Genomic DNA, 18,188 nt, shown 5'->3' on the forward strand with positions numbered 1-18,188 from the left:
GATGCCCTAGATCCCCTGTGAGACAGACCCAGCAGAGGATAAAGAATTGCCCATTGGGTAGCTCACTTTCAAGACTAATGCAACACCTCTTTTTCTGTGGGGCTGGGAGTATAGTTTTGTGGCTGTACTTCTTACAAATCGGTGTGTTGTTTTTTTTTATGGTTAACTGTCAATAATAGAGATGAAAAAGAGCTATTGAGTCATCCAGTCCATCCCCAAGGGTCTGGGAGTGGGGGATTGCACAATAAACTTGCCAGATCATGGCTGTACATGTCTAGCAGCCTAATTTAAGGGCCTATGGGTTGTTTTTGGGAAGATATACTAGGGAAAAGCCAGGCTGGTATATATTGTTCCTCCCAACCATGGTTCTGCTCAGGTAGACCAGCTTTCCAGCACCACTGGAAAAGTCCACAGTTCAGAATTTCCTCTTTGTGTCTATGTCACTAAAATATAAGGACAGAAACAAATCTGAATTGATTGGTTTTCCAGGTGACATAAAATAAATAAATTTGCAACAAAGTGCAATAAAATGCTAAAGGAATTGGCGGCTGTGATTGCAGAGCCATTGGCCATTATCTTTGAAAACTTGTGGAGAACGGGGGAAGTCCCAGATGACTGGAAAAAGGCTAATGTAGTGCCAATCTTTAAAAAAGGGAAGAAGGAAGATCCTGGGAACTACAGGCCAGTCAGCCTCACCTCAGTCCCCGGAAAAATCATGGAGCAGGTCTCAAAGAATAAATCCTGAAGCACTTACATGAGAGGAAAGTGATCAGGAACAGTTAGCATGGATTCACCAAGGGAAGGTCATGCCTGACTAATCTAATCGCCTTCTATGATGAGATTACTGGTTTTGTAGATGAAGGGAAAGCAGTGGATGTATTGTTTCTTGACTTTAGCAAAGCTTTTGACACGGTTTCCCACAGTATTCTTGTCAGCAAGTTAAGGAAGTATGGGCTGGATGAATGCACTATAAGGTGGGTAGAAAGTTGGCTAGATTGTCGGGCTCAACGGGTAGTGATCAATGGCTCCATGTCTAATTGGCAGCCGGTGTCAAGTGGAGTGCCCCAGGGGTCGGTCCTGGGGCCGGTTTTGTTCAATCTCTTCATAAATGATCTGGAGGATGGTGTGGATTGCACTCTCAGCAAATTTGCGGATGATACTAAACTAGGAGGAGTGGTAGATCTGCTGGAGGGCTGGGATAGGATACAGAGGGACCTGGACAAATTGGAGGATTGGGCCAAAAGAAATCTGATGAGGTTCAATAAGGATAAGTGCAGGGTCCTGCACTTAGGACGGAAGAACCCAATGCACCGCTACAGACTAGGGACCGAATGGCTAGGCAGCAGTTGTGCGGAAAAGGACCTAGGGGTGACAGTGGACGAGAAGCTGGATATGAGTCAGCAGTGTGCCCTTGTTGCTAAGAAGGCCAATGGCATTTTGGGATGTATAAGTAGGGGCATAGCGAGCAGATCGAGGGACGTGATCGTCCCCCTCTATTCGACATTGGTGAGGCCTCATCTGGAGTACTGTGTCCAGTTTTGGGCCCCACACTACAAGAAGGATGTGGATAAATTGGAGCGAGTCCAGCGAAGGGCAACAAAAATGATTAGGGGTCTGGAACACATGACTTCTGAGGAGAGGCTGAGGGAACTGGGATTGTTTAGTCTGCAGAAGAGAAGAATGAGGGGGGATTTGATAGCTGCTTTCAACTACCTGAGAGGTGGTTCCAGAGAAGATGATTCTAGACTATTCTCAGTGGTAGAAGAGGATAGGACAAGGAGTAATGGTCTCAAGTTGCAGTGGGGGAGGTTTAGGTTGCATATTAGGAAAAACTTTTTCACTGGGAGGGTGGTGAAACACTGGAATGCGTTACCTATGGAGGTGGTAGAATCTCCTTCCTTAGAAGTTTTTAAGCTCAGGCTTGACAAAGCCCTGGCTGGGATGATTTAATTGGGGATTGGTCCTGCTTTGAGCAGGGGGTTGGACTAGATGACCTCTTGAGCTCCCTTCCAACCCTGATATTCTATGATTCTATGAATTCGAACCTGGAGCAGACTTGTACATGCAAGGCTGCAAATACTGCTTCATATCCCACTAACAGTATAGCTGTGCCACAAGGGAGTTCCATGCACTTGTTCAGAAGAGACCTGCATGCAGCTACTCGTGAATATATTCCAACAAAATTCAAAAGCCAATTCTTTGCTCTTATTAGCAGATATTAATGAACAGCCAACCTGCTAATAAAGTAAGGATGTAACAGCATGATCTAGCTCGACTGCCTGGTATTTTGTGTTAGGAGTAACTAACTGCTGGAAATGTGTAGCCCAAACTTCTTTAACTTTAGAGACTTTACAGCCCATTTTATATACTGAATCTGCTGGTGTGTCTCTTTCAGCAAAATCCCTGCAAGAATTTGCCACCGTTCTCCGGAATCTCGAAGATGAGCGAATGCGCATGGTATGGACTTTGAGGCTTATGGCTTCTGAGTTAAACCTTCTTCTGTATGATCCTTTGATAAAGGGGAGGGTTGGCAAGGAGTTCAGGGTCACTATGGTGTTGAGAGACGCCTATCGTCTGCTCACATAGGCTGGAGAGTAAAGCGGGGCTTTAGGTACCTCGGCCTGAGGTCTGTGGTGAATTGAAACTGGTGGGTGCATTGAACTGATTTTGAGATGTGGGCTTGTGGCATGAAATGGGCTGACCAGAGTCCCTTCACTAGGTCTTGGCAACTTTCAAATGGGTATTAGGTTCTATTACGGATGCAGTGATGACTCCTCCTGACCTATGTACTAGAGGGAGAAGGGGCTGGCTGCATGACTTCTATAGGGGTGGGGTGCAAAGCTGTTATGCGAGTCCCTCTTGCCTGTTTTGGCCACGGGCCACTGTGTAGCTAACTAGCCAGGATTACTGGGTTTTATGCCTGAAAGAATGGGAATATTTATTCTTAGGGACTGAGTCTCGGCAGTATGCCGGGGGGCAGCAAGTCACAACGAGCTGTGACTTAATCTAACAGGCCCCACATTGACGGAACACAGGCCCAATTATTCTTTTCAGGCTGTTGGTACATTTTTGCTTTCACTCTCAGTGCGGTGTCTCTGCTGCCGTCAAGTGCAGAAGCTGCTTTAGGTTAAGATACGATGTGTTTCGTTCCTCCCAGCAGTGCGATAACCTGTGGGTTTTCTATTTTGGGAAGGAAATTGGGTCCTCGCTTGTATCTGCAGATTTTCCACCTGGCTGGCTTTATGCTGTAAAGAACGTTCACTACTTTCATTTTCACATTTGGTGTTTTAAACTGAGTAACCCTGGTGCATGCAAGGTGTACCCTGCTGTGCACTGGCGTAATGGGGAGCATCCAGGGTGAATGGCTTAACAGGCTTGCTTCTGAATTCCTAGACAACAGAAGATGTAGGTTGGCTGGGAGTGTGAGCTGGGCAGCTTTCTCTGGAAGAATTTAAGAGGTCACAAGTGTTGGTCAGTAAATGAATTAGGGCTTTGGAATTTGTAGACTCTGGCTTTGCTACTGACCATGTACTTGACTCTGCAATGACTTTTCTCCATATGATGGGCAAATTACCGCCCCCCTCTATGTGCCTCAGTTTATCCATTTGTGAAGCGGGGTGATGACCCTGTCTCTGACAGGGGAGTTAATGTTTGCAAAGCGTTTTGAGATCCTCTGATCAAAGACAAAGTGGTTCTTCATTTTGTTTTTTAGACTTGGACAGGTTTAAACCACTTTGCATTGAAATGTGAATTCTGCCTTGTATAAATGCATAGGAACGAAGATTGCTGCCCTGAAGATCTTAACCCTAAATTGGACAGTTACAAAGCAGTTAATAACCAAGCAAGTGTGAGTAGACAATGCTGGAGAGATGATGATAATCTGTGCCTTTCTCTCATCAGATTGAGAATGCTGGTGAGGTCCTGATCACTCCACTGGAGAAATTCCGCAAGGAGCAAATTGGTGCTGCTAAGGTAAGTCAGCTGTGCACTGTGAATTGACTGCAATTTCTGCACACGCTCACAACTAGAAAGGCCTGAAAAGGGTAAAAATGTAATGAATACTTTCCCTAGTTTCCCCCCACCCCCGAAACGAAATTTGATTGAAATGTGCATAGCGATGACCAGCTCAGTTTTGAGGGAGCCAGGGGATTTGTACATGCAGACCTGTACCATCTACTGGATGTGAGGAGGTCACCCATGGGAGGGAAGAGCTTCCAAAAGTTTCACGCCTTCTGTTTAAATTCTTATCTGAACCTCTCTGCTCTGGCAGTGGGATCATTCAGACTTCTAGCCCTGATCATGGTCCTTTGGTACATCTGACCCTGTTTGAAAGCAGGTGGCATAGGACGAGGACCAAGTGAACACAAAGTTAAGCAAACTTTTTTTTTTAATTAATTCAAACCTCAAGCAAAGTTTGCATTACTTAGATGAAGTTCTCAACTGATTTTTTTTTTCTCCAGATCGATTCCCCACATCCCATATGTATAACTGGAATGGGTTCAGTTTTGTGCAGGTCGATTCCCTCATCCCTACTGTGTAACCGGAACGTATTCAGTTTTAATTTAGAAGAGCTTTGCTAAACAGGGCAAATCTCAAATAGATGACTACAGAACCAGTATCTGTCATGGCTGCTATTGAAGCACAAGCCATGGTTTTTGCCTCTTTCCTGTCTTTTCACTGAAATTAAAATTGCAGCTTTGTCTTCTGTCTGCTGCTCTCCTGTTACTATAACAACCTGTTTCTGCCTGCAGGAAACATAAGCTAATGTGTATGAGTTTCAATACCTGTATTCAGTAGCATGTAGGGGCAGCATGGAGGGGTCTCTGCTAGATTAGAAACCTGTTGTGAAAGGCACAGTAGCTTGGTCTAGTATGGCAATTCCTATGCTGCTTTAGGGAGAAGTCTGTAGCTGAAAAAGATCCTTCAGAAATGGACTGTTGTAGGTATCCGATATTATGGAGATGGTTGTGCTGTCCCTCAGAGCAGTGCCTTAGCAGGGTGTCAGCTGTGGGTGCAAAGAAGGCAAACTACCTGTGCAGATCCAGACCTTGTTAATCTCCATAGACCTTTGAAGGATATGGCTCATTGTATTATGATGGGCTGGCAGTTTGTGTGCATTGCTGTTTTATGTTGGGGGTAGCAAGTGGAGTATTTATTCCAAAGAGGGAAAGAGAAAGAGCTAGTATATTCAGCCAAAGTGTCTCTGTTGGCATTTAACCAGAATTGTAAACGCTCCTTAACTTCAGAAGATTCCTCTGGGATCCTCTCAGCACCTGGGGAAGTGGCCAGGACCTTGGGAAACACTTACTGTGCTGAGGGAGGAGATTCTGCTGCCTCCTGTATGGTAGGTGTGAATTCTGGTGCTGATAAGAGCTATGGGAGCTGCTGGACTTGGTTCCTGATGGGACGTTATTAGCAATTGGTCTCTTTTTAGAGCAGCGACTGGAGTAGCCCCATGGCACTGCACAGATTTAAAAATATTACATTACCAGAATATTTAGAAGGGGCTCTAGAATTTCATGCTAATTTTTTCTTAATCTGTTTCAGATTAGTATGGGGCTTTTTTCCTTCTCCATGTGTGTGAGATGGTGGTGTCCGCTGGTGGGTATTGCAACAAAATGGCTGTGGCTGATAAATGTCAGTAACATCCATGAGGAGGCACCTGCAGTGGTAGCTCTGGTTATTTTACAGTGCTCGTAGGAGAGAGCTTTGATTACAGTGCATTCTCTATTACTGAGCCACATAGTGAATGCATTGTTTGTGTGAAATAACATGCTGAATTTCCAGGTACATTTGTGTCACCTCTAAGGTTTGAGTTCAGCAGACTTTTTCAAAATTGCAGATCCCACTGAAACCACTGGGCCCAGTTCAGATCTTGTAAAAGAGAAAAATCCCTTTTCGCCTGCTTACGTCAGAGATGAATTTGGCTCCTGCTATTGACTGACTTTGTACTTTTCTTCCTGGGGACAGAAAAGGAATGTGCAGTTTGTGACTTTCTGCACTGACTTTGGCATATTTGCTGTTTAGGGGGAAAATAAGTCACCTAGGCAGTTCTTTTCTTTCAGTATTGTAGCATGGTGAACTCCACTGTTCTTGGTTCTTTAGAAGCACTCCATTATTTCCCCCCTTAGTTTTCATAGACACATGTTGGTTAAAATTCCTTTGATGAGACCGTGTTACATTGGAACTACATTCCCTGTTGGAAATGGTTCGTTCACATTCAGTTGACCACAGCGAGGCTGCTGGTGTGCTGAGACCACTGCCCCTTGTGCTGACCAGCATTGTCTCATGTTGTTTCCTTGCACCTGTCGTCTCTTGTCTGGCGCTTAGAATGTAAGCTGTTGGGGGCAGGGACGATTTTTGGTCTGTGTTTGAACAGTGCCGAGCACAGTAGAGTCTTGGTTCATGACTTGGACTCCTAGCTGCTGTGGTATCACCAGTAATATCATTGTCTTGGTGTTGGGCCCCTAAGGAGCCAGTGTCATGTGCCTGCTCTTGATGGTTTCATGTGACATTTGTTTCGTGGTGTTTGGGTTTTTTTGGTAGGATGCTAAGAAGAAATACGACAAGGAGACGGAGAAGTATTGTGGTGTCTTGGAAAAGCACTTAAACTTGTCTTCTAAGAAGAAAGAATCCCAACTTCAAGAGGTGAGAGCAAGCTCTTGTTTTCAACTTCTGGCATTCTCCTGAGTCATGATCTCTATCTACAACTAGCAGAACCCACCGTGTGGCTGTAAAATGGATATGTTCATGCTGACCGAGAATGATGGGTTTTTCTCTCTGTTGTGGTAAAATGAATCCAAGATACCACCAAAAGGACAATGACTAGGCAGGGAGAGACAGTTTGTGGTTAAAAGCACAGGATATCAGGAGACTAGAGTCTTACTCCTGGGTCTGCCACAGACATCCTGTATCAACTTTGCTAAGTTGCTTCCCTGCTTTGTGCCTCAATTTCCTAGCCCGTAAAATGGGCTCATTAATACCTAATAAACAGGAAATATTGTGAGCTTAATTCATTAATGTTTCAAAACTGCATAAAACCCTCTAATTCAGATGGAAGCTATCTAATTAACAACAATTTACTGTGCCAAACACTAGGTAAGGGTACATCTACACTGCAAACCAACCAAAAAATGACACGCCCCCACCCCCTTCCACCACAGTGGAAAGCCTCGGATTCCAGGTCTACGGACTCGGGCCTGCAGGGCTTGTGCTATGGCTGTAAAAACAGCTGAGTGGATGTTTTGGCTTGGGCTGGGACTGGAGCTCGTGCTCTGGCTTCAGACCCGGAGTTCTAGCCTAAACCGGAATGTCTACACCAGTATTTTTAGTGGTGTAGCATGAGCCTGAGTCTGTAGACCCGGTCTCTGAAGCTCTCTGCTACCATGTGTGTGTGCGTGTGCAGGAGGGGGAGGGCGCTCTCTCTTTTTTTTTTTTTTCTCCTCAATGTAGACATACCCAAAGTCACTCCTGTGAACTTCAGTGCTCCCTGAGCTTCCCTAAGGTCTGTTTTTTGATCTGCCCGGGGCATTATCCATTTATTGGCCTTAGAGAATGACTTCTGTGAAAGAGATCTTGGCCAAAGCTTGTAAGTTTTTTGTGACAGGGACTGTGTTTTTATTCTGTGTTTGTATAGCGTCTAGGACAATAGGGTCCTACTCCATGGCTGGGGCTGCTCGGCAATATGAGAATACAAATAATAAATAATAATTACTTGCCTTTCTAAAATCTAAAGTCAATCAAACCCATCCCCCCATAAATCCCCGTAATTATCCACATTTGTCTCCTGATTCACAGGACTGCACAAGCCAGTTGTAAGTCCTGATTAATCTGCCCCTGCTGGAGAGCATGGATAGTCTGTTGTTTATTACTTATAATACAGCAGTGCCCTCGGGCCTCAGTCGTGGTCATGGTTTGTTGTATCAGGCTGCTAAATATTGTGATCTAGTTGCTCCTTCGTCACCATTTTACTTTAAGCGTTCGAAGTACTGCATGTTCAATGCTGTGCCTTATTGGAGTGGGAGGATTCCGTTTTAGAGCGGGGAGGGAAAGTGGTATAGAACGCGTTATGCCATTTAAAATGAGTGTTCCTTGAGCATTAGGGTACCTTTCTCCAAGGAAAAGCCTAATAATGGCAGTAGATACTGTGTTGGTATTGCTCCAACGTAACTGCAGTAAAGAGCTGTAGAGGAGATCAGGGTAGCAGCCCTGAATACCAGTGCCATCTGGTGGAGATTTTTTTATGTTCAACTTTGGTTTGGGGGCCTATTGCAAAGAAGAGAATACTTAGATAGTATAGGCCCATGCTTTCAGACTTGCTTGCATAAAAGTAAGGCACCTCATTCCATGTTTAGGCACCCAAATAAAAGGCCTGATTTTCACAGGTATACAGCACCCACAGCTCCCGTTGATTTAAAAAATACAGAACGAGTTATGTAAGCAGACCCTCTTTGAAAGTCATGGCCCTTTAGGTGCCTTAAATTGGAATGGGGCATCTAACTCTAGGCCTCCATGTTTGAAAATGTTGGCTTTGGTTCTTCATGGCATATAAAAGTAGTACAACTTATTTTCTTAGCTTGTGAACTGGGATTCCAGAGAGGGGAAGTCAGCCAGAGGAATGACAGATGCATGTTGAAAAGTATGCAGTTGGTGGCGTGGTGGTAACTTTAGAAGAGGGTGTACTGTGCCTTATTGGCACTATATAGCTGCATTGTAAGGCCCGACCTACTAAGAGACAGTAATTCATGTGTGGGAAAGGGAAACCCTTCACTTTGTACCAACTTCCTCTTACTGCCAATACACCTGGGAGAGTGAAATATCTTCATGTACAATGGTTATAGTAAAGGGAAGGGGGAGAGAACCTGGGAATTCTCTTTAGCTCTACAGCTCTGGCTGTTGGACAGTTTACACAGCACAGGAAGTCTAATTTGCCATTTAATTGCTGGCAAGTCCAATATACTGTATCACGTTTTCTCGTGTTCAGAGCTCACTTTGCTAAATACCTCGGTATCTGCATTATGGACACACATGACAAATATTACAGGCTGGTCATGGAAATAACCCATTTCATGATTTTGTCCCAGATTAATAGGGATAAGTTCCTATTAAAAAGGAAGTAATTACCACCAATGGTCTGCAAAAGTAAAAGCAGCCGCATGTTAGGCTCTGTATTGAGCACAATGTCTGGTATGTCCCCCTGGGGTAGATTGCTCTTCTCAAATTACCCTGGTGTTGACTTCCCAGCGGTCTTGCTATGGCCAAACTCTGTGCAAGGTACTATTAGTCTGGAAAGTTATACCTGTATAATTATGTTGGTAAGGCTGTGGGTATTTTTAATTGATGTCGTTAAACTGTTACAACCCCTAGTGTGGACTGAGCTATACTAGTGTAGACAAGGCCATAGAAAACAGCCCTGCACTGAGTGAGGATGGACTAGATGATCTAACTGGCCTTTCTTGCCATTCACTTCTAGAATTCTCTGAAAACTGTTGTTTTGTAATTGCAGTGGAGGGCACACCGGCACAGCAGAGGCAAAGGAAACAATTGAGTAAATAAAGGGGCTGTAATGAATTTATTTAGTGTAATAATCCTTATACTTTGTAAAGCAAGACCTGGATTCCTAGTTCTGCTACTGGCTTTCTGAGGACCCCAGGCAAGTAATTTAGCATCTAAATCCCCCTTCACCCCCAGTGTCTAGCACCTACATTTGATTTCAGTGGGGACTGTGGTGCTTAGAAAAACAGCCCATAGCCTCTCTGACCTCCAGGTCCCCATCTGTAAAATGGGGGCAGTAGTCTTTAACTACTTTGCAAAGTTCTGATTGTGAGGTTTTAAGTGCTATGCAATCCTTAAATGAGGTAGGACAGAGAAGGAGTACATCGATTACAAAGTTACTGAGTCATTTTATTTTTATTTGGGTGTCCCCTTGGTTTGGGAGCTGACCATATCCAGTTTTGATCATTGGGAAGAACTGAATCCACAGTCACAAAAGAAAGAGAGTCAGCAGGTTTCTAGGAGCAGAGCTCTGAAGGCCACCTTAATTCCTCTGCATGTTAAAAAAGAGGATGGTGTTTCACATAAGAGTGATGTAGTTCCATCCTGGTACATACGTATGTGTCCGGATGCACCATCATGGTGGCTAAGGATGGTCGCCAGTCATGCTCTCTTGGGCCTTGTAGTCAAACCACTGTCAAAGGACAATGCGCTTTCCTTCTGCTGGTTCATCAAAGCTAGAGCTCACTGGGCTTCATGGTGAAGTGCAAGATGTATACTAGGCTATCTGAGTATTTATTTGACTATAGAATATTACTTGAGGGACTCTTCTTATCATGGATTTGCTGGTTGGGGCAGAGGAGCTGGGAAAGCTACTTTGTACTTCATAGTCTTCATGTATTTATTGCTTTTACTGTTGTCCACCCAGCTGTCATAGACATAAGAGCACAAAAATAATTAAATACGTAATTTTCAGATGAAGAAAGTGTGTCTTCATGCGAATTAGGTTTGTATGTAATCTCCCTGCCATCTGCTTAGCCCTGCTTTGGTATCTGGTACGAAATTTACGTTCTGTATGGGCACGTTCTCATTAGACCCAGATGTCTTGTGATCTTGAAACTAAATGTTCAGTCAGTAGTTATACTGTATTTCCTCTCTAATCCCCATGGTGCTCACAGGCAGACAGCCAGGTGGACCTGGTTCGACAGCATTTTTATGAAGTCTCCCTTGAGTATGTCTTCAAGGTGCAAGAAGTCCAGGAGAGGAAAATGTTTGAATTCGTGGAACCTGTAAGTAAATATTCAAAGTTTCTTTGCCTGCTGAACGTTGTTGGCCACTAAATTACTTTACAGTATAGAAGGTTTGTCTGAAGCACTGATTTTGTGAAACAGTTTCTATTTTGTTTGGATGGAAGGCCTGGTGTCTCTGCTGTTCCAGAACCGTCTGACAAACAGCAACTGCAGTACCCGAAGTATGACGTGTGTTCTAGTGGGTGACTAGACACCTCAGGTTGCTGGAACTTTAACCCTTAAGGCACTTATCAAGAGACAGAGAGAAGAGAAGAATGCAGGGGTGGGGATGACCCTCTTGGAAATTTCAGGTGAAAATTGTCAACAGGTTCCAGCTGTCAGCTAAGTTTAGGAACAGAATATTAGGTTGTCTGAGCTACTGGTTGTCTGTAGAAACCAGTGGAGACCAGCTGGATTTGCAAGCTAATGGAATGACACTGCAGAGAAGAAAACAACCACACGTTTTAGTCAGCAAGGCCTCTTCCTTAAGGGATAGAATTTAGGATAGGTATGTGAAATAAGTTCTAAGCAGGAACAAAAAGGGGGTAAGTCCCCCAGCTGACTTTAACCCAGACCCTGGACTCTGCTTGTAGAAACCAACCTTCCCAAAGACATTTTCCCCATTGTGCTCACAGAAAGGCTTGGGTACCAATCGTGAAAGGGCACAGGCTAGTGGAGATGGAGTTGTTAGCGTCTTGTTCACTGTGCACAAAACTCTGATGGATTCTACAAGAATTTCCACCAGGGTGAAGTCTTACGGACGAGAGGCTCATTATTAGACAGTGGTCAACTGGCGAATGAAAACCTGGTTCAAAAGTTTATCTGTTAAAGGGAAAATAAAAGCCAATAATGATAGTAGCATCTGAGATTAATGGAGTCCTAGAGAGAGAAGAAGAGAAAAAATAGGACTAAAGAAAAGATACAGGAATAAAAATTAAGTAGAAGAGTCTTACCTGTACATGTGCTCAGATGTTATGCCTGGTGAAGCACCTCTGAGGGATTTGATAAAACCCTATTTCAGTCCTTTTAAGAGAAGAATAAACCAAAAGACGGTACGACCTTAGCACTAGCTGCTTATTGCCTGGTTTACTCTGACAAGGCATGACTCTACTTCTCAATAAAGTGATGGGTGAACTATTCAAGGATGTGGAGGGGGTTGTATGCAGGATTTTTACTAGACGAGTGGAAGGCCTAGTTATCAAAAAAGCTCAGCTTGATATTCTACAGGAGTTGATTAGACAGACTCCTGCTTTGTCCCGTACAACATGGTATGTTAGTGAAGCATAGAGGAGTCTTCTGTGAGCATTGGATTTGTGGACATTGGACTTGAAACAGCAGGGTAAATTGAGCCTAAAAAAGAAGGGTTGTTTAGTTAGATACTCATCTCTGTGGTCAAAAAATTAATCGTTTGGGGATCCCAGTGGAACTGGTTCTGGGCGAAACCCCAAGATGCTAGTATTTTGGTTGATATATTATCAGCTATCAGTGAAGGCAGGAAAGCTCATGGAAAGGAGTGATGGTCTACTGGATGCTGAACTGGGACTAGTGAGACTAGGGTTCAGTTCCCAGTTTAGCAAAGACTTTTGGCACTTTTTTGTGCCTCAGTTTTCCATCAGTAAAATGGGGCAATACTTATTACCCTCTTCTGGATGTTGAGATAAAATCCACTAATGGTTGTGAGGCACTTGGATGCTGCAGTGACGAGGGCCATATATGTACCTAGATAGAAAAGGAAAGAAGTTTTTTTTTTCAATAATACTGAATCACTAACACCCCCAGTCTGGGATTCAGCCCAGAGGTGCAGAGGTTCACAGGAAAGAACAATAAATCACCGCATGTTTTTCCGAACTCCCTCTTTGGTTTAGAGGTTGCTATGAAGGTTGGGGTTGGTTTGTAAGCCAAATTGGTTCAACCAGTCCTCGTGGTAATCCATTTCCTGAAAGGGAAAATGAGCTGCTTTGAGGCAGAGGTGGGAAATGAAGCCCAATTCCTTATGGAAGTAGGACACACAAGTTAATACTACGGAAGGTATTGATTGTCCAGGGGCAATATTAATTAACATTGTTGTGTTCAATGAATGTAGCCTGTGTAACAGATCCTGGGGAATAGGGAGGAATTTCTCTCTCTGATTTCCAGGAATCAGTTTCATAGTATCTTCCCTTTGTTAAAAGGGCGTGACAGAGGGAGAGCTGGAGAATGGAGGAATGTGTGCACTGGCTTTCAGGGGGTCATAGAATGCAGTTGCTATAGTTTGGACCTCGACTGGCGTTAGGGGGCCCTAGGCTGCGTTTTGCTGTCGTCTTGAATGTTTCTTCAACAGGGACTTGGCCTTTGTGCCCCTTCCAGCCAGGATCGCCTGTCCCTATCCTCTCTTGAAGAGAGAAAATAGAGTTTACACCCCTAGAACTTCCCTCAGTCTCATCTGGATCTTCACTCTCTTCTTCCCTCATCTGCATTGCTTATTTTGCTCCACCGTACAAGAACTCTTAAATGATTCAATTCTGTACGTGCACCTATCAAAGTGTAGTGGGAGATTTTTTTTTTCCAAAGGCACCAATAGGAGATAAGTGCCCAACTTTCACTGACTGTTAACTAATTTACTAGTTCCAATTTATGCCTTCAAAAATCTGCCCCTCTAAAACATTGTTCCATTCAATGACATCTTCAGCATCGATCAGTTTGAAAAAGGTGGTGATCTCTATTGATGAATATGGTCCTTTGCAGCTGCTGGCATTCCTGCAAGGGCTCTTCACATTCTACCATCATGGTTACGAACTCGCAAAGGACTTCAGCGACTTCAAGACAGAGCTGACAATCAGCATACAGAATGTAAGTGTATGTAAAGGGGAAAGTCTGTGTGGGAATGTGTGTGACTGTTTTGCACAGAGAATTAGCATTTTCCCTATATATAATTAGCTTTCCGCGTGCTACTCAACAGAAGGCTTTATGGCATAAATGAAAACAAATGCTTTCTTTTTGTGTGTGTGGATGACACTACACTAAATGCACAACCCCAAATAGCAATTTATTCTGCTGGGTGTGGCAAGTGCAGAGAGTCAGGCATCCTCAGGAGGACTTGGCAAGCAGACAGCCGTCTTTAAATGCATCACACTTTTAGCGTGTATTTCAAAGACTTGTCTTAAGAATTGTGACCCCCCCCACCCTTTTTTTTTTTTTTTTGGGTCAGTGGCAGACATTGGGATTTCTATAGATGAGAGAACTTGCACTTTCTCCTCCCCTGAGAGCCAGACATGTGGTTAGTATCCAACAGGTGGACTTGTGCCTGTGTTTGGGAGATCAAATGTGCATTGCTTGTTTGCCTTTTTTTAATTAGGATTACTGTTTTTCTCCAAAGGATGCAAATTTGCTTAATTCTCTCTGAAACAGTCATCAGAAAACTCCCAAAAAACACCACACACCTCAGTGCTTGTTTCCCCCTCCCCCCCCCCTCAAAAAAGTCAAAAATGCGGCCCTGTGAAACCATTTGATGAAGGACAGCAGTTTGTTGTTGTGTCTTACCTATCATTGTGTGGTGCTTCCACTTTCAGCAAAGACTGCAGTAACTGGGGCCCCTGGTGTTCTGCCACGTACCAGCCTTGGCCCCTGAATGCTAGTTTACAAAACTGAATAGAATTCATTCGCGCGCCTGTCAAAATGAGGTGCGCTGGGTGATCCTGCGTGCACAGCCACAGTGCTCCGTGGTGTTGTGCAAGAGATCAGATTTGATTTCCAACCTCCTAGTCGGGGTTGGGCACTGGGAGTAGAGGAGACAACGGAGCCCTTCACTAAAAAGCCCCCCCCCAACGGTTTAAACTCCTGCCTCTCTGTCTGCCCAAAATGTCATAGTAACACTGTTGTATTTTGGGCCGATTCTGTTCAATACTACAGCATGTGTATATATTACAGGCATGCACATACACAATGGTAAAAATCTTATGAAGATTGCAAAGTTGGGAAATGTCAGAACTCAGATTTCCTGTGCCCTAGATCCTTGTCATGTCTGTCTCCCCTGCTCCTCTGGTTCCCAGTTTCCCTCCTGTCCCTGGCTTCTTATCCAGTCTACTCACCCCACATCCCTATGTCTTACTCTTGTTCCTTCTGTATTCAGTTCAGGCGGCTCCATCCTCCATGTTGCCTGGGCTGAGCAGAGCAGAGACAGGCTGCCTGCTCTCCGTTCCAATGCCCAGACCTGGGCCTGGCACAGTCCACAGAGGCCACCGCTGCAATTGCAGGAAAAAACCTGCTCAGCCCGTCTAGAGCTTGCAAACAGAGGATGGGATCTTTTGGGAATTAAGCTGAAGCTTTAACAAGTTTCTATTGATGTGCAAACTGTTGGTTGTTTTTTTTTTTTTATAGGGATTATAACTTGGGCAGATCTGAGTGATTCTCCACAGGAACGGCAAAAGGCACATTGCTGACACAAAAGCCACCCCCTGCCAAATTACCAGTCCTTACTCCAAAGCAAAAGGGCACTATAACTTTTCAAAGTTGTCAGAATTTAGCATGGGTAAAATGTACTTTTCCCCTTGCCTTGTTCTCAGAAATTACCAAATCATTTTGGCTGAAATTTTCCAATAACATTTAGCCTGAGGCAGATACCTGGCATAGAAAATTTCAGCCCAAACAGTAAAAGTTTGATCAAGTAACTGAAAACAGGGTGTTATAATGGGAAGTGTTAGATAACCTGATTAGTTGGCAGTGCTGCCAGCCACAACCATAACTATCATCATTAAAAATTATGAGATGAGGGAACAGAGACTCCAAGTAAGCCAAGCATGTGCTTAAATCCACTCATATTCATCAAAGTGTTTTAAATAGGACGTAAGTCCTAGTGAAATCAGTGGGGTGTAAATATGAGCTTCGGTATTTTGCTGAATAGGGATGGACTTCTGAACCAGGGTGGCATGGAAAATGCATCAGATAAAGTTAGCCACTGTTCCCTGGTTGTCTCTATGTAAATTCCTTTAACAATAGCACACAGGTAGCGCTGTGTCTATTGAAAGCTCTGAGGAAACGTGGATAATGGAAAATATATTTTTCGAAAATCATAGACAAGAAGTCGTTTTGAAGGGACCCGGTCGGAGGTCGAGTCCTTGATGAGGAAGATGAAGGAGAATCCCGACGAGCACAAGAACATCAGCCCTTTCACAATGGAAGGCTATCTCTATGTCCAGGAGAAACGTAAGTGCGGTTGCCTTGAAGTTACTGAGCTGCTCTCTGCTGCCACTCAGAGGAGACTGAAGTGCAGAGTGGGAGCACTGACTATGCATCTGATGAAGTGAGCTGTAGCTCACGAAAGCTTATGCTCTAATAAATTGGTTAGTCTCTAAGGTGCCACAAGTACTCCTTTTCTTTCTGCAAAACATCATGGTCCATGTGAAATGGCAAGAGGTGGCGGGATTGGGGGAAGAAATAAATCCTGTCAATTCTTGAGTTGGATTTGAATTACAGGGCTAGGGTAGCCACTTGTGCAGCTTTCTGCAGGAGCATCCCCCTGTTGGCAGGGTGGGCCCATGTTCTGCAGTTCTGGGAAATTATCTCCAGCTCCTTCAGTTTTCCCCCATGATGACTCTGCAGGTGAATCCCATAGGACAACCAGCATATGAGCTGGTTCCATGGTTCACGCCTCACAGTTCTCCTTTTACCAGCCTTTGGGTTTTTTGCACCCAATGAGGTAGTCTGTTCCTGCTGAGCCTGTTAGCTCCTTGGCGTACTCTCTTTGCTGTCCCTGAAAAATGAATTGTGTCTAGTACTAACCAGAATAGGTGGGGGCTATCCCTACAGCACTTTGCTCTGGCTGTGTAACTTGGAAATTCCCTGAGTCTGGCATGGAATTTGAAGCCCATCTTAGCAAATTGTCTGATCACCTTGGGTGGATAGAAGTAAAGGTCTTGGCACTGGAGAAGATACTGCATTGAACAACCCTGCCGTGGTAGGGGGAGGAACTAGAATCCAGCTACTAGGAGCCTGATCCAAGGGTCAGGAAAGACTCCTAAATGATCTACTAAGTCAATTCTATCTTTAATTTCTATGAAGAAGAAGGGTGGCCCAGTCGTTCATCTCTAACCTGGGATTAAGAAGACTGGTTCAATTCTCTGCTCCACCCTCTGTGTGGCCTTGGGCAAGTCACTTGTCCTCTCTGTGTCTCAGTTCCTCTCTGTAAAATGGGGATAACAGCAGTGCCCTACCTCACGGAGGTGTGCGAGGGTAAATACATTACGGATTGTGAAGTGCTCCGATGCTATGATGATGCGGGCAGATAAATATGTAGATAGAACGCCATAATTGGTGATCTCAGGCAAAAGTGGGAAAGCAGTTAGTAGGGTATCTTCCTTAAAAGTGAGAAACTTGTCTGCAAAAACGGTCTGGAGTCTGTACAGTGGGATAAAAGGAGAACCTCACTAAATGCCCACTTCTGCCTTGCGAGGAGAGTGAGTAAATGCTACATTCTAGGAATAATCTGAAATGACATGGAGGCCGATGATAGTGGGTAGAGCCAATATAGTAGACTGAGGAGTAATTTGCTCAAGTGAAACTGCTGAAGCCTCATTCCTTGGTACATTGCAAAATTGGATGGAGCCAAGCTTGGAGAATATACATGAATGACTAAAGGTGGGCAAGATAAATACTAACAGGTCTGTTCTGTAGTTTTCCTGTAGCTAATTCTCTGATTATATCATGGATTATGAAACTAAAGCTAATTTAGCAAATTACCAGGTCTGTCCATAGGAAGCAGCTTGGCCCAATGGATGGGTCACTGGGCTCGGAGTCTGGAGACTTGGATTCTATTCCCGACTCTGCCAGTGATTGATTTAACTCTGGATCTCTGCTTTCCCCTCCATGCAGTGGGGATTATCGTGCTTTTACTCGCTTTTGTAAGGTGCGTTTGAGAACTATAGATGCAAAAGTCTGTATAGTTGGTCTTAGGCTGTTTAATTGTGTCTTTGGTAACAACTGCTTTGTAGACCTTAGTTAATTGTTAGAAATCTCAAAACTTAAATTCCATTGTAGGTCACTTTGGGACCTCTTGGGTGAAGCATTACTGCACGTATCAGAGGGAATCGAAACGAATCACTATGGTACCATTTGACCAGAAGTCTGGAGGAAAAGGGGTGAGTGGAAATACGCCAAGTCACCCTAATCATCATTTTCTGGGGAAGAGATGGTGTGAGTCTTGCTCTTGGCCCAAGAAAGGTTGGGTAGGGAGTGCCTTGTGTCTGTCAGTGACAAGCCCTTGAAACTGTCAAAACTGATGGATTTCATTGGTGGGTTCTATCCAGTCTTCTAAGTCTCTTCTCTCCCCACTAACCTCTGCTAGAAACTCTTTTATAGCAGAATGACACAGTAAAGGGTTGGCACCTAAGTTTTCTTATCTTTTGAGGCTGACACCCCAACTTTTCCCTGGGG

General features: G+C 44.2%; 1 protein-coding gene across 1 annotated transcript in view; it reads left to right on the forward strand.

Moving 5' to 3' along the window:
• ARHGAP26 (Rho GTPase activating protein 26) overlaps nt 1-18,188 on the forward strand; it is a 305,883-nt gene that overhangs the window by 87,068 nt on the left and 200,627 nt on the right. Inside the window, exons 3-9 of the mRNA XM_084635724.1 lie at nt 2,396-2,457; nt 3,901-3,972; nt 6,547-6,648; nt 10,671-10,781; nt 13,506-13,610; nt 15,833-15,962; nt 17,793-17,893. Of these exons, the coding sequence (XP_084491850.1) occupies nt 2,396-2,457; nt 3,901-3,972; nt 6,547-6,648; nt 10,671-10,781; nt 13,506-13,610; nt 15,833-15,962; nt 17,793-17,893 (683 nt within the window). The remainder of the gene's footprint in view (nt 1-2,395; nt 2,458-3,900; nt 3,973-6,546; nt 6,649-10,670; nt 10,782-13,505; nt 13,611-15,832; nt 15,963-17,792; nt 17,894-18,188) is intronic.

The sequence above is a fragment of the Lepidochelys olivacea genome (assembly GCF_965140295.1).
Source record: "Lepidochelys olivacea isolate rLepOli2 genome assembly, chromosome: 8".
Classification (NCBI taxonomy): Eukaryota; Metazoa; Chordata; order Testudines; family Cheloniidae; genus Lepidochelys; species Lepidochelys olivacea.